At 50.0% G+C, this 21,645-nt stretch overlaps 1 protein-coding gene across 3 annotated transcripts in view; it reads right to left on the bottom strand.

The window, feature by feature from the left end:
* Positions 1-4,807: 4,807 nt before the first annotated feature.
* LOC125450015 (microphthalmia-associated transcription factor-like) overlaps positions 4,808-21,645 on the bottom strand; it is a 34,900-nt gene continuing 18,062 nt past the window's right edge. For 2 of the 3 annotated variants that reach the window (XM_048525942.2, XM_048525943.2), the window contains exons 4-10: positions 18,955-19,161; positions 18,071-18,166; positions 16,670-16,784; positions 14,780-14,836; positions 13,454-13,529; positions 11,874-12,021; positions 4,808-6,758 (exon numbers count right to left, since the gene is read on the bottom strand). In XM_048525942.2, the coding sequence (XP_048381899.1) occupies positions 6,357-6,758; positions 11,874-12,021; positions 13,454-13,529; positions 14,780-14,836; positions 16,670-16,784; positions 18,071-18,166; positions 18,955-19,161 (1,101 nt within the window). In that variant the 3' untranslated portion in view covers positions 4,808-6,356. Of the gene's footprint in view, positions 6,759-7,918; positions 8,850-11,873; positions 12,022-13,453; positions 13,530-14,779; positions 14,837-16,669; positions 16,785-18,070; positions 18,167-18,954; positions 19,162-21,645 lie in introns of those variants that run through there. The other variant, XM_048525944.2, reaches the window with a different exon arrangement.

Raw genomic sequence — 21,645 nt, 5'->3', positions numbered from 1 at the left:
TGCACTACCAGCACATACCAACAGATGGTGATAGACCCCACACCACAGTTAGCGAACCAGGTCCTCTCACTTCCGGAGATGTCAGCAAGACAGAATACCAAAAACTGAAGCCAGAGGGATCCAGCACACCCTGCTTCCATGGGCTCCTTAAGGTACACAAGCCAGGACCCCCCTCAGACCCATTGTCTCACTACCAGGCACTCCAATTTTTCGGATGAAGGGTCAAGGCCCGAAACGTCAGCTTTCGTGCTCCTAAGAAGCTGCTTGGCCTGCTGTGTTCATCCAGCCCCACACTTTATGTTACAGTAACATATAGACGAGTCAAAGAACTACAATGGAAACTGAAATACTTAGTTGACAGCAGTGCCCACTCCATCCACTCCTCCCAAGAATTCCTCAACATTATCAAAGACACCAGAGTAGAGGAAGACGAGATAATGGTATCGCGGCCCCGTTTCCATCCATAAACAGCGACTAGCCAGGGCCGACTGCTACACTGCTGGGCAATTCGGGATGGCAGGCACCCCACGACGTTGACAGCATCAACAAGGACAGCACCCTGAAACTAGTGGATCTGCGCCTCACAATCCACTTCACGTTCAATGGCCGTATAATTAAACAAATGAACACAACACCAGTGGGATACCCAACATGAAGACTGGTGTTGGGAACGGTAATGCCAAGGTTAGAATGGTCAGTGCTCCCCACCATACAACCCAAACTCTGGGTCCAATATGCGGATGACACCTTTGTGGTTATCAAACGCACTAGTCTGGAAGAAACTCATCAACGCAGAAACAACATCCTCACCGGGATAAAATTCACAAAAGAAGAAAGCAACTGACAACCCTTCCAAGGCATAATGGTGGAATGTAAGAATGCTGGGGAACTCCAGGCCAGCATGAACAGAAAGACAACACATAGGGACCGGTACCACCCCAAAACCCACAAATGGAGCTGCTCCAAGACGTTATCGAAATGAGCCACTGCACACTGCAGCAATCTGTGATTGCACAAAGTGGAGCAGGATCACTCACCTGGAGTTTTTAAGAGGGATGGCTACCCAAAGCGCACAGTCTGCCATTACTTCTGCGACAGACCGCAGCAAGAAGGCACACGACGGCCAGGACGCTAGTCTCCCTACCCACACATCAGGGATATGTCAGAGATGACCATGGGGTGGCACGGTGGCTCAGCGATTGGCGCTGCAGCCTCACAGGTGCCAGGGAGCCAGGCTCGATCCCACCCTGTCTGCGTGGAGTTTGCACGTTCTCCCCATGTCTGCGTGGGTTTCCTCCGGGTGCTCAGGTTTCCTCCCACAGTCCAAAGATTAAGTTAGGTGGATGGGTCACGCTAAATTGCCCGCAGTGTTCAGGGATGTGTAGCTTAGGTGGGGTATAGGGGAATGGGTCTGGGTGGGATGCTGCAAGGGTCGGTCCGGGCCTTTTGAGCTTAAGGGCCTGTTCCTACACTGTAGGGATTCTATGAAGACTACCCAGACTCTTTGCTATCAAGATAGCCCACAAACCAATAACTTCCCTGTGACAACTACTGATGAATGTCAAGGACCCTACAACCCAACACCAATAAAACTAATGTAATGTACAAAATATCATACAAGGACTGAGAGGAAACATTACATAGGCCAAACTGGAAGAAAACTGGCAATAAAGATACATGAACACCAAGAGACACAACTAATTCTCCATATACACAGACAAAGGAGGACGCAAATTTGACTGGAACAACACATCCATAACAGCACAAGCCAAACAGAGACATTCCTGGAGGCCTGGCATTCCATAAGACCATAAGACATAGGAGTGGAAGTAAGGCCATTCGGCCCATCAAGTCCACTCCCCCATTTAAACCATGGCTGATGGGCATTTCAACACCACTTCCCTGCACTCTCCCCGTAGCCCTCGATTCCTTCCGAGATCAAGAATTTGTCGATCTCGGCCATGAAGGCGTCCAACGTCCGGAGTTCCAACCAGAACTCCGTCAACAATCACATTGAATTCGACCCCCTGTACAAACCGCTGCGAAACAAAGCTGGGAGGAATACCGGCCACCCCAGAAAACCAACTACGCGTGCATGTGGGACGCATTCTCCAAGACGGGCCTGAGGGGACGGAATTTGCAATCGGGACCTAACTGCTCCACACGAACAGTCTAATGACGGGGTGGGAATGTGAAAGCTTTCCGATCAGTTGTGGAGTCAGGAAAAGGTCTCCCGCCTTGTTGCATAGTTTGTTGCCGAGCCCATGGAGGAAGATGCAAGCCTGGGAGGGGCGACTGTTCCAGGCAGCGGGCCAAAGCCCCCCTGTACGTGGATGACGCTTTCTGCTCGGATCCAGAGCGCAGAATCGCGAGCACGTGACCAGTTCGGGAGCCGAGATACATCGAGGCATGTTCTTTGGAAACTGGGCCTACTGATCCTTCCAACCCCTTCAACGTCAGGTAAGGTTACCAAAAGATCTGGAGAGGGACCAGGCCGCATGCTACAAGGTGAGGCAGAAACCGAGCAGTGGAGAGAACTGCTTCCTCCCCATGTCACCTAAAAATTGGTCATTGGGTACGAAACATACTCACTGCTGCTATACGATAGACAATAAGTGCTGGAGTAGGCCATTCGGCCCTTTGAGCCTGCACCACCATTCATTATGATCGTGGCTGATCATCCACTATCAGTATCCTGTTCCTGCCTTATCCCCATAACCCTTGATTCCAATCTCTTTCAGAGCTCTATCCATCTCTTACAAGAGGAGACTTGGCCTATGCGGTGCAGGTCTGGCCCACTCCCCAAGCTATAGTGGTCAGCTGAGCCATTTTCCACTTCATCTGGAGGTCCAAGGTGGAACATATCCACAAGGACACCACCTACAAAGCCCTGGATAAGTAGGGGCAGGGTGGAAGGGGCACCAAATGCTGGCCACTTTGTGCATGACAGCGTCAAGCAGTGTGTAGATCCTCCGCGCCCTCACTACGTACTGAGGTTCTACTTTCCCCCAGGGTCACACGGGAAGTGTCTGCTCGTGGAACGCTCCAAATACTTCACCCGTTGCCTGTTGCCCGTCCCTCGTGGATACATTTGAAAACAACGACGCCCTTCATCAGGAAGTGGTCAGCACATAAAGTCCTCGAAACCCTGTAGAAAAACTCAGGGATGACCGTTTCAGGTGGTTCCTGGGCGCAGACTGGCAAGGTCATTTGGCAGAACATCTCACGGCCAGAACTTGCAAACAAGCATCAAGACATAGCCAGGCTGTTGGTAGGAAGGGCACTGCCCATCACACTTGCCTGGACTCTGCGTCACCGCACGCTGATCTCCAAGCAACCGCAGGAACGAGCATTCTGTTACACATCTCCATTTGGAACATGCCTTTGCACAGGAGGTCTGGAATTTTGTCAGAGTGTTGGTCCCCTCTCTCCTTTCCTCCAACCCTCTGGCCTCTCACAACTAAGCTGGAACGTATTGCGTAGTCTCGGGTGCTTCCACTTGAGGACAGATGCAAATATGTTAGGGAGACAAGTTTGTTTTTAATTCACTCCTGAGATACAGGTGTCACCAACTGTCCAGCATTTATTGCCTGCCCCTTGAGAAGATGGTGGTGAGCTGCCTTCTTGAACCGCTGTAGTCCACCTGCTGTGGGTAGACCCACAGTGCCCTCAGACCAATCACCGGGGGACAATGATCATTCCAAGATGGTAACAGAGTAGGATGGCTGAGCTGGAGCTCATCTGTTTCTCTCCCTGTGTCTTTGCACCTCCTGTTCTTGGGCAGCATCAGCAACGTTCAGGGTGAGAGACAACATGGACTCCCAGCCTCAACGCAGACTCTGCCTCCTGCCCTCGAGGTGATGAGCTGTTATTCTGAACTCATTGCTCTTCATTTTTAATTCCCTTGTTTTTCTAACCTAAGAATCTGTCCTTCAGATTCTGTACTGAGGTGCCTAAGATGGCAATGTTAAATAGAGATGCGCAAATGTTTCACATTACTCATGTGACAATAAAGCTAAACCCACATTTTCTGCATTAGATCAACAGCAACATGTGTGGAAATGGGGTGGGGTGGGGGGTTCCTTGCTCTGTTCCCTGCTGTTTCTGCTAAACAGATCTTTCTACTTCCACTCAACTCACCCTCTCAACACGTTCGTCTAAGCATTTTCAAATCAACACCTCTAGAATAGGTGGGAGTTGAACTGTGGCCTCCTGGCCCGGAGATTGTAGCACAGTGCCTCAAAAGCCTTCAGGAAACCCTTCAATTCCTTTTGCCCCCTTGAGGTCCTCCAGATTCTGCACTGAGCTTATTCAGCACAGTTCACCTCAAGCATTGCCTGTGGAGTACAGTTCCAATTCTCATGCTTCGAGTAGTTTCTTCGGAGTTGCCAATCGGGTTTGATAGCGACTGACTCCCAGTCATAACCCCTAACTCTGCCCTCCTCCACAGGAGCGAGAGCATTTCCGCATCCAGTCTACCAAGATCTCTGCCTCACATTAACACCTGGAATCCATCCGCAGTTCCGCTCTCACAGCCTCTAGGCTATGGCAGGATCCGCATCGCTTCCTCAGCTTTCCACTTTTAGCACACCAACAGTCAAAGGGACATCTGCAGCAGGACAGCCTGTGAACAGCCAGTTCCAGGAAAGGGAGGGCAGAGAGAGAGAGACTGAGGGTGCTGGGTTTTGACAGCCTGATGATGACAGAAAATGCACATGTACTGGTGCTCTCTTGTTACAGGTATACACAAATAACTCCCCGCCAACTTTCCCCACCCTTGCAAAGTCAATGAAGACGTCAGGCCAAATAGTCTGAGTATAAAATTTTATTGTACAGATCTGTTAAACAAATACCGACCATTCTGCAACACTGGCATGGTGAAAATGATACTTTGCTCATTGAGCTTGTGCTGTTACTATATGATCTCTGCAACGTACATGCTGGCATAGCTTCAGTCCACTGGCCCAGTTCATTAGCCACCCTCTGGTGTTTAACAGAGAAGAGTTTCTCTCCCATTGTTGCCCCATCCCCTCCAGCCCAGAGATGCTTAACCCAAGCAGAGCTACAAATTCCAGCCAGTTTCCCCCTCATCCACCTGCAAGTCCCTCCAGCTCTTGGATATATCAACACATTTCCGGTCACCTTACTCAAGGGGGGGGGACACACACTTGGACTGGACGCAGTTCAGACGAGGTTCATTTGGCTGATCATGAAAGGGTGAGCAGGTCGGGCTGTTGAGAAGAATGAGAGGTGATCGCATTGAAACATTTCAAGTCCTGGAGGGGGAGGCGGGGGAAAAGAGGCCGAGACTGAGAGCGACAGCAATGCTCTCCCTTGCCCTTGCGTGGGAGATGTCTAAAATGAGGAAGCACGGTTTCAGAATAAGGGGTCTCCCATTTAAGACAAAAACTAAGAGGAATTTCATCTCTGGACGAATTTTGTCCCACAGAGTGTTCACATCTGGGTCAATAAGTATATTCAAGGCTGAGTTAGATAGATTTTTGACCGAAGAGTCAAGGATTCTGGGAAGATGGCGTTGAGGCCTCAATCAGATGAGTGGTGCTGCTTTTTCCCCCGATTAGTGGAACAGAGTTGGTGGCGACTTTTCTTGCTCCTGTTAATGGTCACAGCGAGCACTGCACAGGCAGAGGACACGCGGCTTGGGCCGCTCTGTTTAGGAACGGGGTGGATGGAGACAGGACCAAGAAAGGACCAAACAAAGCCCTGCTGAAGAAAAGGAAACGGGCCATAGCGACGGCCTTTCCCCGAACTGCACTGGCCAAAGAAATTATAAATGAATAATCACAAAAGCGCACTGTCCCTTTAAAAGACCCAAGGGGACCCTCGGCAAGGGATCCTCAAGTTTGTTAAATTTCGGGCATAATTCCGGACTTGCCAGAGATTCGAGTTCACTAAAATGAAAGTAAAATAAAACAGAAATTAAACATCTAAAAAAATAAAAACAGAGGAAGCTTTTTTTTTGAACAGAGTTGATGGTTTGTGAAGTCTTTCGAAGGCTAGCCACGCGCCCAGATGTTTCCAGACACTGCTAGAAGATTGCTGACATTTCCGGAAGCTTCCAGAGGGCTGCCCGGGTGCTTCTGACACCCCTAGAAGTTCCTAAGAAGTTTCTGACATGTCTAGAGCCTTCTGGAAGGATTTCTGAAGAATTTAGATGTTTCTAGAAGAGTGTTGGCATGTCTGGGGGTGTCTCTAAGGTCAACACATGCAGAAATTTCTAGAAGGTTGTTGAATTGGAAGAAGGCTGCGTCTGAAAAATTCTAGAAGATTGCTGACTTCTTGAGAAGTTACTAGAAGGTCGTTGATTGTGCTGAGTTGGTGGGGTCTGAGTCTCTCTAACAGCCCAGCTCTTCCTCCATACAGATGCTACCCCGTCGACTGCTGCCTTTTGAGGCTCCGGGAGACACTGAAGACAGCAGAGGGTCCGTGGCTCCAACTGGGGACAGCGAGTCGTCCATTAGGATGTCGCCCAGGCCAGAGTCCAGCTTCAGTGGGAAGGGCAAATCCGCGAGGGAGTCGAAGCCAAGCGGCTGGTCTGTCATACCCAGGCCCAGGTCCAGGCCCAGGTCCATGCTTGGACCCGCTGCTTCGGGGATGCTGGCAAGTGCTGGGGGATCAACAGTGGCCTGGCTGCTCTGCGGCTCCTGCTTGATGACCTGGGCGGCCAGCTGGGCAGTGTTCAGGCCCGAGGGGGAGCTCAGCGAGAGACCGTGGACACGGGCCTGGATCTCCAATTCCTGTTGAGTGGGGATCAAGAGAGAGAGCAGCAGTCACCGCCTGCGGCAAAAACTCCCCGCCCTCCCCACCCCCATCCCCGGCCTGCCTTCAGACACAGAGACAGAGACCAGGGTCTGGACAGAGGGACACCACAAAATCAGGACTGGCTCAGGAGGGTGAGATAAAAAGGCCCTTCCTTAGACAAAACGCCAAATGCAGCCTCGGTAGCACTTCCCCGCTCTCGCACTCTAGCCCTCTCAAAATGAATGCGAACATTACATTTGCCTTCCCAAGCGCTGAGCCTGTACGTTAATCTTAGGAGAAACATGAACTGTGACTCCCTCTGCGCTTCAGATTTCCAAAGCCTTTCCGTGATTGGAAAATCGTCTATTCTTCCTTCCGAAATGCACAGCTTCATGCTTTATCACACTGTATTTCACTTCTGCCACTTCTTTGCCCACCCCCCCGGCCTGTCCAAGTCCTTCTGCAGCCTCCTGGCTTCCGCGAAACCACCTGTCCCTACCTTTGACCCTCACCTATCTTTGCGTCATCTTCAGTAGTCCCCCTCAGTTCCTTCATACAGATCGTTAATGTGTAGCATGAAAAGTTGTGGCTCTTACACTGCCCACACTGTGAAGCTCCACTGGTCACCGCCCACCATCTTGGAAGAGACACGTTTATGCCCACTTTCTGCCAGTCAGCCAATCCTCTATCCGTGCCAGTACCTTGCCTCTAGCACCATGGGCTCTCATCTTATTTGGCAAGCTCCTATGTGGCGCATTGTCAAAAGTCTTCAGGAAATCCAGACTGACTGCACCCGCCTGCTTTCGTTGCAAAGTTGGGTCGAGTACTTGCGGATTGGGAGGCAGGGAGTTAGAATTTGCTGCTTGTAAACGTTACGTGGGGAAAGCATTGCGCGGTCCCTTTAGAAGACGGCGCTCTCTTTCTGCTCAGAGATTTAAAATGGATGCCCGAGTAGCAGCTTGAAAGTTTGTCAGTGCACAGAGAGCACCCGAATTGGAGGATCTGTACCAAAAGACCATACAGCAGTTTTTACTGAGACTTTTGAATTTAGCCAATCAATACTTAGATACCAAAAAACTATTTAATTCAAATCTGATGGCTTTGACAACATAGGACCAATCCTATAATAAGAAACAAAAACAGAAGTTGCTGGAAAAGCTCAAGAAATGTGGGCTGCATCTATGAAGAAAATTCAGTTAAAATTTTAGGTCCGGTGACCCTTCAGGGTCACTGGATCCGAAATGCTACCTATAATTTTTTCTTCACAACTGCTGAGAGACCCACTAGGCATTTTTCTTTTTGTTCCTGACTTACAGCATCTGTAGTTCTTCCAGTTCGTATTGTAAGAACTACTGATAGGTTATCAAGGGTATAAAAAGGGGGCACTAATACAAAGTCCAAGAACTAGGTGCCTTCTGCCAGAGCTAATGGCTCTTAGCTCGAGAGAGAATCGCTAGCTCTCATAGCCTCATCTATGTCTTAGAGAAAACACCATCTAAATAACAATGTACCAACAGCTCAACTACAGAACTTGCTTGACAGAAGAATTGACAGAGAAGGCACCCAACATTCTGGAAGACACACAATCTGTCATTTTGAGATGAAAATTTTTAATATAAGTAGGATTTGTACTTATTGGAACAGCATACCATTAGAATCTTTCTTTATTTGGGAACAGTTAGCAGTTAGAAGGGACTTATTCGGTATGTTAATAGTTTAGTTGACTTGTTCACTGTTAGAGCTAGATAAATAAATTGTTACTTGTTTATTGTAAGTAAAATATCAGAGTATTTTAGAGTATCAGCGATTTATTTTATTTAACCACTAGAAGTTACTGAAAGGCAGGTTACACCACTTTTCACACTCCTTTTACAGATTACAGAGTGAGGTGCTCTTCTTTGGGTGTTTCAGGTTTGGTTCTGAGAGTAGTCGGGGGGGGGGGCAACTTCCACTTTATAACACTCCTTTGTCTAGCTTCCATTTCTTCATTAGAATAGAATCATACAGCACAGCAGAGGCCCTGTAGCCCATCAAATTTATACTGTCAAAGCTGTGCTGTATCTCACTAGCTCCATAGTCTTGAATATCTGATAAAGATACAAAAAAGCAGGAGCACAGATTTAGACCATTCAGCCGAACAGTGGAGCAGTCATTCCCATTACTGCTGCTCCAGCTTCATTTTTCAATCTTCTTTTACATTACGAGCGAGCTTACCCCTAATTTCCTTCCCCCTTAATGTTTTCTTAGCTGTTTCTCACTAATCTTCACCATATTACAAGCTCTTTTGCTTTCCTGCGGTCCCTGAATTCATTTCTCAGCCACAGTTGCCTTGCCCTCCCCATCGCATGTTTCTTCTCTCTCGGGATGAATTTCTGCCATGCCTCCTGAATTTTCCTGCCATTGCTATTCCACTGTCTTCCCTCCAACTCTCCCCTTCCAAATCGACTCTAGCTAGCTCATCACTCATCTCTCTGCAGTCACATTTACTAATCGTACCATGGCATTTGATTCCAGCTTCTCTCTCTCTCTCTCTCTCTCGCAAAGCGCAGGGTAGATTCTATTAAAAGTCACTGTCCCCTAGCAGTTCCTTCAGCATAAGCACAAGCCTGTTCATTACACATCAACAAATCCAGAACTGCCTGTATCCTACTGGGCTCTATCACCAGCTGCTCCAAAAATCTGAGTCGTAGGCATTCCACAAATTCCTCATTCTTGGGATCCACAACCAACACCCAATTTTTCCAGTCTACCTGTATATTGAAGTCCCTTGTGATTACTGCAACAACACTTTTCTCAGATGCCTTTTCAATCCCCAATTTATATTCTGCCCCAGACACTGAAGATTGCAAGAAGGCTTGAGTGCATCAACTCCTTTTAGGGTCTCTAATTCCTTTGCAGTTCCTCAACTCTAACCACATAGATTCTATGACTTCTGAACCTTTGTGATATTGATTTAATTCCATATATCTGGCCCGTCTGCCCATCAGCCTATCCTTTCAATTTTTAGATTAGATTAGATTACGTACAGTGAGGAAACAGGCCCTTCGGCCCAAGAAGTCCACACCGCCCCTTGAAGCATCCCACCCAGACCCATCCCCCTATAACCCACACACCCCTGAACACTACGGGCAATTTCTCATGGCCAATCCACCTAGGCTGCACATCTTTGGACTGTGTGAGGAAACCGGAGCACCCGGAGGAAACCCACGCAGACACGGGGAGGACGTGCAAACTCCACACAGACAGTCGCCCGAGGCGGGAATCGAACCCGGGTCCCTGGCGCTGTGAGGCTGCAGTGCTAACCACTGAAACTGTTCACAGGATGAGGGCATCGCTGGGTAAGCCAGCATTTATTGCCCGTCCCTAATTGCCCCAGAGGGCAGTTAAGAGTTAACCACATTGCTGCAGGTCTGGAGTCACATGTGGGCCAGACCAGGTAAGGACGGCAGTCTCCTTCCCTAAAGCACAGTGAACCAGATGGGTTTTTCCCAACAACAGACGGTTGACCAATTTCATGGCCATTAAATTCTTAACGCTAGACACGTACTGAATTCAAATTCCACCATCTGCCACGGTGGGATTCGAACACAGGTCCCTAGAATGTCAGCAGGGTGTCTGGACTAACAGTCCAGCGATAATACTACCAGGCCCTTGCCTCCCCTAATATCCTTGGATATGCAGTTCCCAGCCCTGGTCCCCTTGCAGTCATGTCTCAGAGATGCCCATTACATCGTGCTGCTACAAGCTCATTTACCTTGTTTCTGGTTCAGAGCTTTGCCAGGACGCTGGGCTGCAGCAGGATTTAAGTGGAGCCTGTCCCATTAGAACAGCTGCCTCCTTCCCCAGCATTGGTGGCAACGTCCCAGGAATTCGAGCCAATTTCTCCCATACCAACTTCAGCCGCGACTTTACCTCCTCCCCTGCAGTCAGCTTGTGGATCAGATAGGGAACCAGAGATTCGTACCATTTTGGTTTGGTTTTTAAAATTTAGCTCATAGTCCTTCAGCAAAACCTCTTTCTGCGCATATCATTTGTAGCCACATGATAACTGGGTCTTTCTGCTCAGACCTCAAGTTCCTCCGCAGCCCAGAGGAGACATCCTGAACCCAGGTAACACAGCCTTTGGGATTCTCAACGCTGGGCACAGAAAGCAGCTTCCACTCCCCTGGCTCTACTATCCCCAATTACAACCGCATTTCTCTTTTATGCCTCCTGTTGAATGGCTCTGTGTACCACGGTGCTGTAGTCAATTTACTCATCCACCCTACAGCGCCTATGCTTGCCTACACAGGAAGCAAGAAACGCAAGCCTGGAGTGAGGCCGAGGGGGCGGGAGCGGGGGCGGGGGCGGGGGGGACACACATGGGTAGAGAAAGTAGTTTCTGAGGAAGACTGCATTTCGGCTCAATTGTTCGATAGGGCGCCACGGTGTCTCAGGGGTTAGCACTGCTGCCTCACAGGAGCTGGGTTCGATTCCAGCTTTGGGCGACTGTGTGGGTTTCCCCCAACCCCACCCCAATAATGCAACGGTGGGCAGGCCCTGCTAAACCGCCCTGGAATATCTGGGGATGCAAAAGCCGGGTGGATTAGCCATGGGAAACGCAGGGTAGCGGGGATGGGTTGGATGCTCCGCGGAGGGTCAGTGCAGACTCGATGGGCCAAATGACCTCCTTCTGCACTGTCGGGATTCTACGAGCGGCCAATGAGTGCAATGGTTTCAGGTCTCACGCTGAAGCCGCATCAAAGCCTTTTGATGTCTGCATCTATTGCCGGTCTCTAATTGGCCCAGGTACTGGGGGGTGGTGCTCCCACATATCCTTCCAGGGGTTGAGTGCAGATACCGCTGAAGGAGCCTCGACGAAATTCTGCAGCGTTTCTTGCGGACAGTGCACACTATCACTGCTGTGCACCAGGGGGTGAAGGCAGTCAACGGGAGGAGGGGCTATTGGCGTGTCGATCGAAGGGAGGCTACGTCCTAGATGGTGCTTGGCTTCTTCAGTGTTACAGCCTCCAGGCGAGTAGGTGTAATTTTATCACACAGGGCCCACCGTGAGAAGCCAGCCCCGGTGAAGTGCACGCAAATTCTAGAGACGGTCGCTGTGGGGATCATACCTGTATTCGGAGCAGCAGGATGCGGTTCGCCTGCTCCAACTTCTTCTGCCGGATCTCCAGCTCTTTCGAACGGTTGCTCTCCTTCTGGAGCTTCCGGATGTAATCCACAGATGCCTTGAGTATGGTCCCTTTGTTCCAGCGAGCCTCCCTGGAGAAGGAAGGGGGAGAGGTGGCAACTTAGCAAGGACTGACTGTGATTCACATACAGCGGCTCTGAGAGACGGCCGAACCAGACCCAGACAGCTCGGGCCGGAGGTGCTGGGGAACGCCTGGATCCCAATGCTGACCAACGACACGCAGACAGAATCCAAGGCTGTCTGTGTTGGAGTTTGCACATTCTCCTTGTGTCTGCGTGGGTTTCCTCCCATAGTCCAAATATGTGCAGGCTAGGTGGGTCGGCCGTGCTAAAATTACCCATAGTGTTCAGGGTTTTAGGGGGATGGGTCTGGGTGGGATGCTCCAAGGGGCAGTGTGGATTTGTGGCCGAAGGACCTGTTTCCACACTGTAGGGAATCTAATCAAATCTAATCTTGTACCCACCCTCTTCAAATAGTCATGGGACTGTGTGGATGGAGCTTTATCCTGCAGCTAACCCCACGCTATAAGAATGTTTGATTGTTGAGAGAAGTTTACTTTCTGTTTAAAAGGGGTAAAGCTTTTCCCTGTAACTAACTCCGTGCCAAGAGAGTTTGAGGGGTTCACCGCATGAAGAGGTTTACCTTCGGTTGAAAACAGTAATGAGGATGTTATTCTGTATCTTATCCCATGCTGTCCCACTCCCAGCAGTGTTTGGGAGCGACAGTTTCAAAGTACCTTCATTTTCAGCTTAAATAGGAAAGCCAGTTTTTACTTGAATTTCGAAACAGCAGCGAAAACTCTACTTTCTGTTCGAAAGAACGCAGTGAGGCTCTACGTTCAGCTTAGGAGTATAAAAAGGAAGCGTTTTCGTTCTGTTTGGAGGAGCAGAGAGACCTTTAGCCTCAGTTTGAAAGAGCAAACTTTCTGTTCAGAAGAGTGAGGGATGCTTTACATTCAGTTTCGGTGTTGAATGAGCTTTACTTTCTCTTTAAGAGTGTCGAGGGGGCTTAAGTTAGTTATTTTGTACCTAACACAGTGCGATACCTGTCATGGGAGCAATGTAGATGGAGATTTACTCTGTATCTAACCCTGTGCTGTCCCTCACCTGGGGTTTAGTTCCGTTTAATAAACCAGACTGAAGTCTGCTCTCAGTGTATAAGACATTGCTTTACTCTGTATCTAACCCTGTGCTGTCCGCGCCTTGGGTGCTTATGATTGGCTGGGTGGGGAAGAGTTTTAGTCTATAGCTAACCCTGCGCAGTCCCTGTCCTGGGGTCGCTCACGGTACAGCGAACTTTATAGTCTGTAGTACAGGTACTCCACTCCCAATTTAGTGGAGTTGAGGGAGCTTGACACCATCTAAGCCCTTGCCGTATCCTTTGGGAAGAGCGTGGGTGTGGGCTAGCCTGGGTTTGTTAAACCAACAACTCCATCACAGACTGCACCCTCGAACTCCACAGGGCCAAGTGATGCGCTCAGAAAGAGCAGGGGAATAAACTTACGGATCATTGGATTTTGGGATCATAGCACCAAGCTCTTTGATCCGATCATTGATGTTGAATCTTCGTCTCCTCTCGACTGTTAGGAGAAAAGAAAATGAAGTGAACAGGAAGCAGCGGACTAGTTACCACAGCAACAGACTGTATCTGCAATAGACCTCTCACAATAACCCGACTCCTTCCTCATGTCTCACAGGCCAGCGTCTTTCTACTCTCCCACCCGCATTTCTTGCTGCCAGAGTTGACCACCTTGCCCATCACCCCCTTCCCTGCACCCCCCCCCTTCCTTTTTCTCCGTTACACATTCAATCCTTTGCGCTCTCCTCTCTCATTCCTCACTCGGTTCCCGTGGCGGGTCGCAACCATGATCCATCGCACCATCCGACAATCGATCGCCAACACTGCAGGATGCCAGCCTTAGCCTCAGCTGCCCGATCTTGAAAGGGCGCAGGAAAAGATTTGCACGGATGCCGCCGGGGGCAGACGGTTTGAGCTACGGGGAAGGGCCGAATAGTCTGGGTCTATTTTCCCTGGAGCATCAGAGGTTGAGGGGTGACTTTACAGAGGTTTATAGAATCATGAGGGGCGTGGATAGGGTGAAAAGCCAAGGTCTTTTCCTCTGCACAGCAGAGTCCAAAACTAGAGGGGCATATGTTTAAGGTGGGAGGAGAAAGGGACTCAACAGACAACTTTTTCACGCAGAGGGTGGTGCGTGTATGGAACGAGCTGCCGGAGGAACTGGAGGAGGCTGGTGCAGTTACATTTAAAAGGCACCTGAATGCATAAATGAATAGGAAGCGTTTGGAGGGATATGGGCCGAACGGTGGCGAATGGGAATAGATTAATTTACAGGCACCTGGGCCGAAGGGTCGGTTTCCATGCTGTACAGCTCATAATCTTGCAGCCGCGTACTTTTAGCACTTCTGAGCACGCGGTCAGCATCACATTCTCGAATTCCAAGCTGGATGAATGAGGTCTCGCTGCATTTGCACACTGCCCTCCTCAGGCAGAGTTTACCTCGGGCCTTAAAGCAATCTCTGGTGGGGGGGGGGGGGAGCTGAGTCACATTTACGTCGTGGAGTGGGACTGAGGACGGGGTAGGCAGTGGGGGGGGGGGGGGGGGGGGGGTGCTGCCTTGCATTCATACTTACTTAGGTAACAAGCTGGATGAACACAGCAGGCCAAGAAGCATCAGAGGAGTAGGAAAGCTGACATTTCAGGCCTTGACCCTTCTTCAGAGGCTGCTGGGCCTGCTGTGTTCATCCAGCTCCACACCTTGTTATCTCAGATTCTCCGGCATCTGCAGCTCCTACTGTCTGATACACTCACTCAGGTTATGATTGTCTTTCTTCTGCCTCTCTTTAATTAAAGCTTTGACATTGGCATCTGTAAGAGAGATGAAAAGAGACTCAGACACAATGCACAGAACATGAAACCAATTGCTCAAGGCCTTTTCCCCAAATACAATATCCCAAAGTATCCAGTAACCGAAACTAATCCCCCAGGACAAAGTCGGGGGTGGGGGGGGAGGAGAAGCAGTTAAGGCTCTGAAGAGTTGTCACACTGAACTCAAAACGTTCACTCATTCAGTTCTTGTCTGTCCAAAGCTGCTGCCAGACCTGTGGAATTTCTCCAGCATTGATTTTATTTCAGATTCCCAGGCGTCATAACATTTTGCTTCCTGGATCCCGAACCCAAATCCAGAACTGAAGAGGCCAGGAAGGGCTAAAGGACTGCAGCATGTTCTGACAGCCATGCGCATTCCAATCTGCCCCAGTATTGCAGGCGGTAGAGAGAGAGAGAGAGAGAGAAATCAGGCTAGATCAGTACAGGCAACAGTATTTCAAAGCTGCAGTAAACCCACAGTTTTATCACTGAATTCCCTCCAGGGCAGAGAGAGGCCATTTGGCCCATCGAGACTGCATCAACCCTTTGGAAAAGCATCCCGCCCTATCCCCCATAACCTCGCATTTAGTGTGCACACTACGGGGAACTTTAGTATGGCTAATCCCCCTAATTTGTGGGCTGAGGGAGGAATCCAGAGGAGACCCACGGGGAAGAATGTGCAAAATGCGCAGAAAGAGTTGCCCGGGACTGGAATCGAACCTGGGTCCACGGGGCAGTAGTGCTAACCACTGAGCCACTCAGTACCCTGTATGCGCTGAACCTGTTCTGGGAGTGTTTAGTGCGCACAGTGCAGAGACGGCTTTAGTGATGGTGGCGGCGTGGAACTTCTGTAACACACTTCACACTGTTTTCCAACCAGCCGAAGAAGTCTAGCCGCTGTTGTATTACTGCATGCGCGGCAAGCAACTTTCCTACCGCAGCAAAACAAGGCACAATAAATCAAAGTCTTTTGGAAGGCCGCAAGCAATTCTGGTCTCCCTGCTGCAGGAAATGTGCTGTTAAACTTGAAAAGGGTTCAGAAAAGATTCACAGGTCAGTTGTTGACAGTTTGAGCTACAAGGACAGGCTGAATAGACTGGGGCTTGTCTCCCCTGGAGGCGGAGGGGTGGCCTTATAGAGGCTCATAAAATCACGAGGGGTATGGACGGGGTGCAGAGCCAAAGTCTTCTCCCCCAGGGTAGGGGAGTCCAAAACTGTAGGGCACAGGTTTAAGGTGAGAGGGGAAAGCTATAAGGGGCAGCTTTTTCCACACAGACGGGTGGTGCGTGGATGGAATGAACTGCCAGGGGAAGTGGTGAGGGCTGGTACTATTTAAAAAGGCATCCGAACGGACACATGGACAGAAAGGGTTTAGACGGACACAGGTCAAACGGGGCTGGATTAATCTCGGGCAAGTTGTATCGAAGGGTCTGCTCCCGCGCTGCTCAACTCCATGAGCCCAGGTCATCGGGTGCCGTGGCGACGACCAAGTGGCAAATCCTAGCCCCAAGACCATGCAATAAATCCCACATTCCTGCCTCAGACCTCAGGCCCAGGATCTTTCTCGCCCACCCAACCTAGGCAGATGGTTTAATGTTGGGTGGACGAATTCCTGTCCTGGGATAGGAGCCGAAGCCGGGGCTCGAAGACTCAGAGACGTAAGTGTTGAGAGCCGCAGCCGAAAGAGCGCTGGGGAGTACAGCGCAAACAAGGAGATGGTGCCGCAAAGAGAGAGAATGAGTTTTAAAGAAAACAAAAACGCACACAAAAAGAGAGAGGGAGGGGAAACAAGAAATGACATGAAAGGGAGGTGATGCCCAGCGGCCCTCGTACCTGGGCTCTCTTTGCTGTTCGGTAAATTGGCCGGGCATGAGTTGCTGATGGTAACTGTTGCATTTGTCGCGTTTTGAGTGGTGTAGATGCTCAGCAGGTTCCTGGACACTGGCAGCTGTGCGTGGGGTAAGGGAGAGGGGTGGGGGAGGAAAGAGAGAGAGAGACACAGAGGAGGGAGAGACAGACGGGGGGGGGGGGGGGGTAGGGAGAGAGAGACAGAGAGATAGAGAGAGAGACACACAGACAGACAGACAGAGAGAGAGAGAGAGAGAGAGACACACACAGACAGACAGACAGAGAGAGAGAGAGAGAGAGAGAGAGAGAGAGAGAGAGAGAGAGAGACACAGAGAGACAGAGAGACAGAAAGACACAGAGAGAGAGAGAGAGAGAGAGAGACACACAGACAGACAGACAGACAGAGAGAGACAGAGAGATAGAGAGAGAGACACACAGACAGACAGAGAGAGAGAGAGAGAGAGAGAGAGACACACAGACAGACAGACAGAGAGAGAGAGAGAGAGAGAGAGAGAGAGAGAGAGACACAGAGAGACAGAGAGACAGAAAGACACAGAGAGAGAGAGAGACAGACAGACAGACAGAGAGGGAGGGGAGGGAGAGACAGACAGACAGAGAGAGAGGCGGGGGGAAGAGAGAGAGAGACACAGAGACAGAGACAGAAACAGAGACAGAGACAGAGAGGACGGAGTGGGAGAGGGCGAAGAGAGAGAGGGGGTGGGGGGGGGGGGTGGAGAAAAAATTGTTAGACTACTGTCATCCAGTGTGGAGAAAATTCAAAGAGACACACAACAAAATATTACCGACACCATGGCTGGCATTCAATATTTACTTATGGGTCAAATGATACAGGCTATCGCAACACCGTCCTTCCACCAGGGGGAGGCACTGTAACATAAATGCATAAGAAAGTGTAGGTACCGCGGAGGAAGTGGGGAGGTTGCACTGAACGGTCGAGGAGAATGTGAGAGGAAGTGGCCGCTGAAACGCAACACGGGAAAGCGGGAGCTCACTGCATTTTGCTGGGAAAAGCAGAGGCACGGACTACTTTCCGAACAAACGGAACTTGGGAATACTAATTCAGGACTCCCACAACTTGCAGGGTCTGCTGGAAGTCAGAAGATGGCAACACTTGAACTGTGCCCACCTGCCAAGGGGGCAGAGCTGTAAATCCACCTCCCCCAGCCTAGGTGTAACCACATTCACATTGAGCGTGCCTGCCCCGCCTGAGCTTGTTTGTGCCTCTTTCACTCTTGTAGCTGGCATGAGACCAGTTACTAATAGGGATCCCATCAGTAACAGGTTGGCCTATTCTGCCCCTGTTTCGTGGGACACGGGTGGGTCGGAGGTCGCGGAGAGCACGAGGGACCAAGCAGGTGGACTCACGGTATTGGGCATCTGGAGGACCGGTTTGGCCAATCCCATCATGTCGTCATTGTAACTCGATTCCAAGCTGATGATCTCGTCAATGACGTCGTCCATCTGTGAACACAGCCAGTTCCAATACGTCTGATTGGACGACAGCCACAACCCGGAAAAAGCCAAGCACCCCATTGGATGCCACCCAAGCCCCTTTCTGGAGGTTAAAATTGTACCAGAGATCACGGGAACTGCAGCTATCTCGTACCTACCCCACTCCCGACAATCACTCGCCTCTACTGGCTCCATCCCAACCCCTTGACCTGTCTGTCTCCTCTCCACCTATCTTCTCCTCTCTCCATCTTCAGTCCGCCTCCCCCTCTCTCCCTATTTATTCCAGTTCCCTCTCCCAAACCCCGTCTCTGAAGAATAGTCTAGGCCCGAAACGTCAGCTTTTGTGCTCCCGAGATGCTGCTTGGCCTGCTGTGTTCATCCAGCTCCACACTTTGTTATCCCCTCCTGAGGCTGTCTGAAACACTCCAAGGTACACTCGGAGCCCTCACACGCTGGAACAGAGTCACTACCGTCTCGGTGCCCGCGATGTGCAGGCCAAACCACGATAAGCCCCTCGAAGTAAATCCGGAATCAATTTTAAATGGCCTTCCAGCATTGAATAATCAGAGTAAATCCAAATCCTAACGCAGACGCATAAACGCTGTGCTCAAGCAAAATATGACCCTGTAGACCACAAAACAGCATGGCTCCTTTTAATCAAGCCTGGCTCTCCTCTGAATACCCCCTTGAAGGCTCAGTGACTATCAGCAAGTGATGCGCCTCCACCTGCTCCTTAAATGCCCTCAGCCCCCAAAAAATAAATAATGCCCTGCAGATACCCCAGCTGAACGGCTCACCTCCTTCTCTGGGTTGGCATCGATTTTGAGCAGGGCCATGGGGCTGTTCGGGGTGCTGCCCACCGCCCCAGGTCCGGGGGAGTGCGAGCCGGCCAGGACCGGGCTGGCAGCCTTCGCCCCCATGGTGGTGGACAGATACTGCTTGACCTGCTGGCGCTGGGACTGCTGAATGTGGTACCTGGTGGGGTTCTCCAGGTGGGTCTGCACCTGTCGGGGAGAAATTCCAAACGGGTCAGTTTAGCGATGGGGTTTCGCGTCGCACATTAAACCACAAGCTCCGCCTGCCCTCCCTAGGCAACAACGAAACATCCCATAGCCACGATCACAAGAACGGCCTTATAATTGACGGTGGTATCTGGCGTGGTGTGGTAGAACAGAGAGCCCCTAGGGTACATAATTCTTTGAAGTTTACATCAGATATAGGCAGGGGGTTAAGGTGGTGTTCGGCACACTGGCCTTCATTGCTCAGACCCTTTGAGTGTAGGAGCTGGGACGTCTCGCTGAGGTTGTACAGAAACGTTGGTGAGGGCCTCTTCTGGTGCACTGTGTCCCAGCTCTGGTTGCCCAGTTAGAGGAAGGATACCGTCAAGGGTTCAGAAGAGATTTACCAGGACGTTGCTGGGTATGGAAGGTTTGAGTTATAAGGAGAGGATAGACGGGTGACCTTAAAGAGGTTTATAATGTCATGAGGAGTGTAGATAAGGTAAATGGGAAGTGTCTTTTCCCTGGGGTAGAGGATTTCAGGACTAGGGGGCATTTCTTTAAGGCAACAGGAGAAGGGTTTAAACAAGACTGGAGGAGCAATTTTCTTTTCTCCCACCCCCCGACCCCCGTGTGGAACGAACTTCCAGAGAAAGTGGAGGGCGCAGGTACAGTTACAAGGTATAAAAGACATTCGTGTACTTGTATAAATAGGAAATGTTGGGAGGGATGCAGGCCAAACACAGGCAGGCAGGACGAGTTTCGCTCGGGATCATGATTGGTACGGTCTGGTTGAACCAACGGGTCTGGAAAAACAGGAGACGCGAGACATTTTCAATCGAAGTCAAGGGAATCACCAAAGATGAAATGACCGCAAACTTATCTTGACCAAATTTCATTGAGATGTTACTTTGAATAAAAATTTACATGGAGCAATGTCTGAGTAAGGAGTGTGGACAGTGATAACATATCAGAAAGCATTGTTCATTAATCTGCATGCAGTTGCGTCAGTTCAATGATTTCATTATTCCCTTTAGAACATAAAAGAAATGATACGGTAGGACACGTCGAAACAGAGCACACTGGAAATACTCACCAAAGTCGGGCAGGTCTGGGGAGGGACAAATAGAAGTAACCTTTCAGCTGCGTGACCTTTGCTCAGAACAGTGCTGACAGAAGATCGCTGATCAGAAATGCTTCTCTGCCCACATTTTCTCGGAACGTTAGGTCTGATTTCTCTGCCGCAGACGCTGCCAGACCTGCTGAGCCTTTCCACCAAAGTTTCTGATCTCCAGCCTCCGCACTTCTCTCGGTTTTCACCCCCCATTTTCCAGTTGTGCTTCAGATTTCAAGCACTGGTTTTTGACAACAGAGTAGAAATTTGGCAAGCTGAGTTCATTAAAGTTATGACTGACGGGGCCTTGAGAAGGAGCCAGCAATGTTGCGAAACGTGCCATGCCAGCTACAATGAAATTTCAGAGCCAGCTTTCTACACGAAACAGAATCCAAATCTCACCTTTTCCTTCTACTAGCACATGACTGAACCGTTTAATTGCCAGCAACCACCAAGTCTCCAAGGTGGCTCTCTGAGTAAGCATCCTAAAACCATCCTCACAACTCCCCCTTCCTCTGGCATGTCGCTCCTTTCATAACGGTCTAATTGTCTCAGGGCAGTGACTTGAAAGGAATTCGGGGATTTACATATACGTATCAATCAGCTCAAACTTTCTAACTGATTAAAGAGTTAACAGCATCGTAGGTTTGTTTAATACATCTTCATCAGTGATGTGACCCTTTGCTCTTCTGCTTATAAATTCTGTGTCTGATACCACCTCACTAACACCGGGAGGAGGAGCAGGGCTCAGAAAGCTTGTGTTTTCAAATCAATCTGTTGGACTATAACCTTGGCACCGAGCGATCTCTGACCTTGTCGAGCCCGTTAAGATTTTATGTAAGTGGAAACACGAAGAGGAGCTTTTATTTTATGCAACAAAATGACCTACAATTTGCTACCCGGAGGGCTGGCAGAAACAGAGGCGAAAGTTAATCTCGCAAAGAGTCGAGATGCTCAAGGGCAGGTAGAAACAGGCAGAGAGTGGAGGGGCACTCTTCCTGAATATGCAGAAGAGGGACAGTCCACCTTAGGAGTGCTGTCAGAGCCCAGTCCCTGGGTGGCTCAGCTGGACAAAGATTGGGAAAGTAACAATAGGAAGAGCCATACAATCACACAGTACAGATGAGGCCCTGCCCCAATCAAATCCTAGCCATAAGCACATGCACATTATGGCATTTCAAGTGCCTCATTGTGCTTTTTAACTGTTGTGCTTCCTTGCTCTTGACCCTTTAGCTGAGGGGAACTGCTGCTTTCTATCCACCCAGCTCTGGTCCCTCATAATCTGATACTCAGGTCCCCCTTCAACATTCTCTGCTCCAAACAAAACGATCCCAGTTTATCCAGCTTCTCCTCATAGCTAACGCCCTGGTGAAACT

The sequence above is a fragment of the Stegostoma tigrinum genome, chromosome 49 (assembly GCF_030684315.1).
Source record: "Stegostoma tigrinum isolate sSteTig4 chromosome 49, sSteTig4.hap1, whole genome shotgun sequence".
Classification (NCBI taxonomy): domain Eukaryota; kingdom Metazoa; phylum Chordata; class Chondrichthyes; order Orectolobiformes; family Stegostomatidae; genus Stegostoma; species Stegostoma tigrinum.
This window is presented reverse-complemented; position numbering and strand designations above follow the sequence as displayed.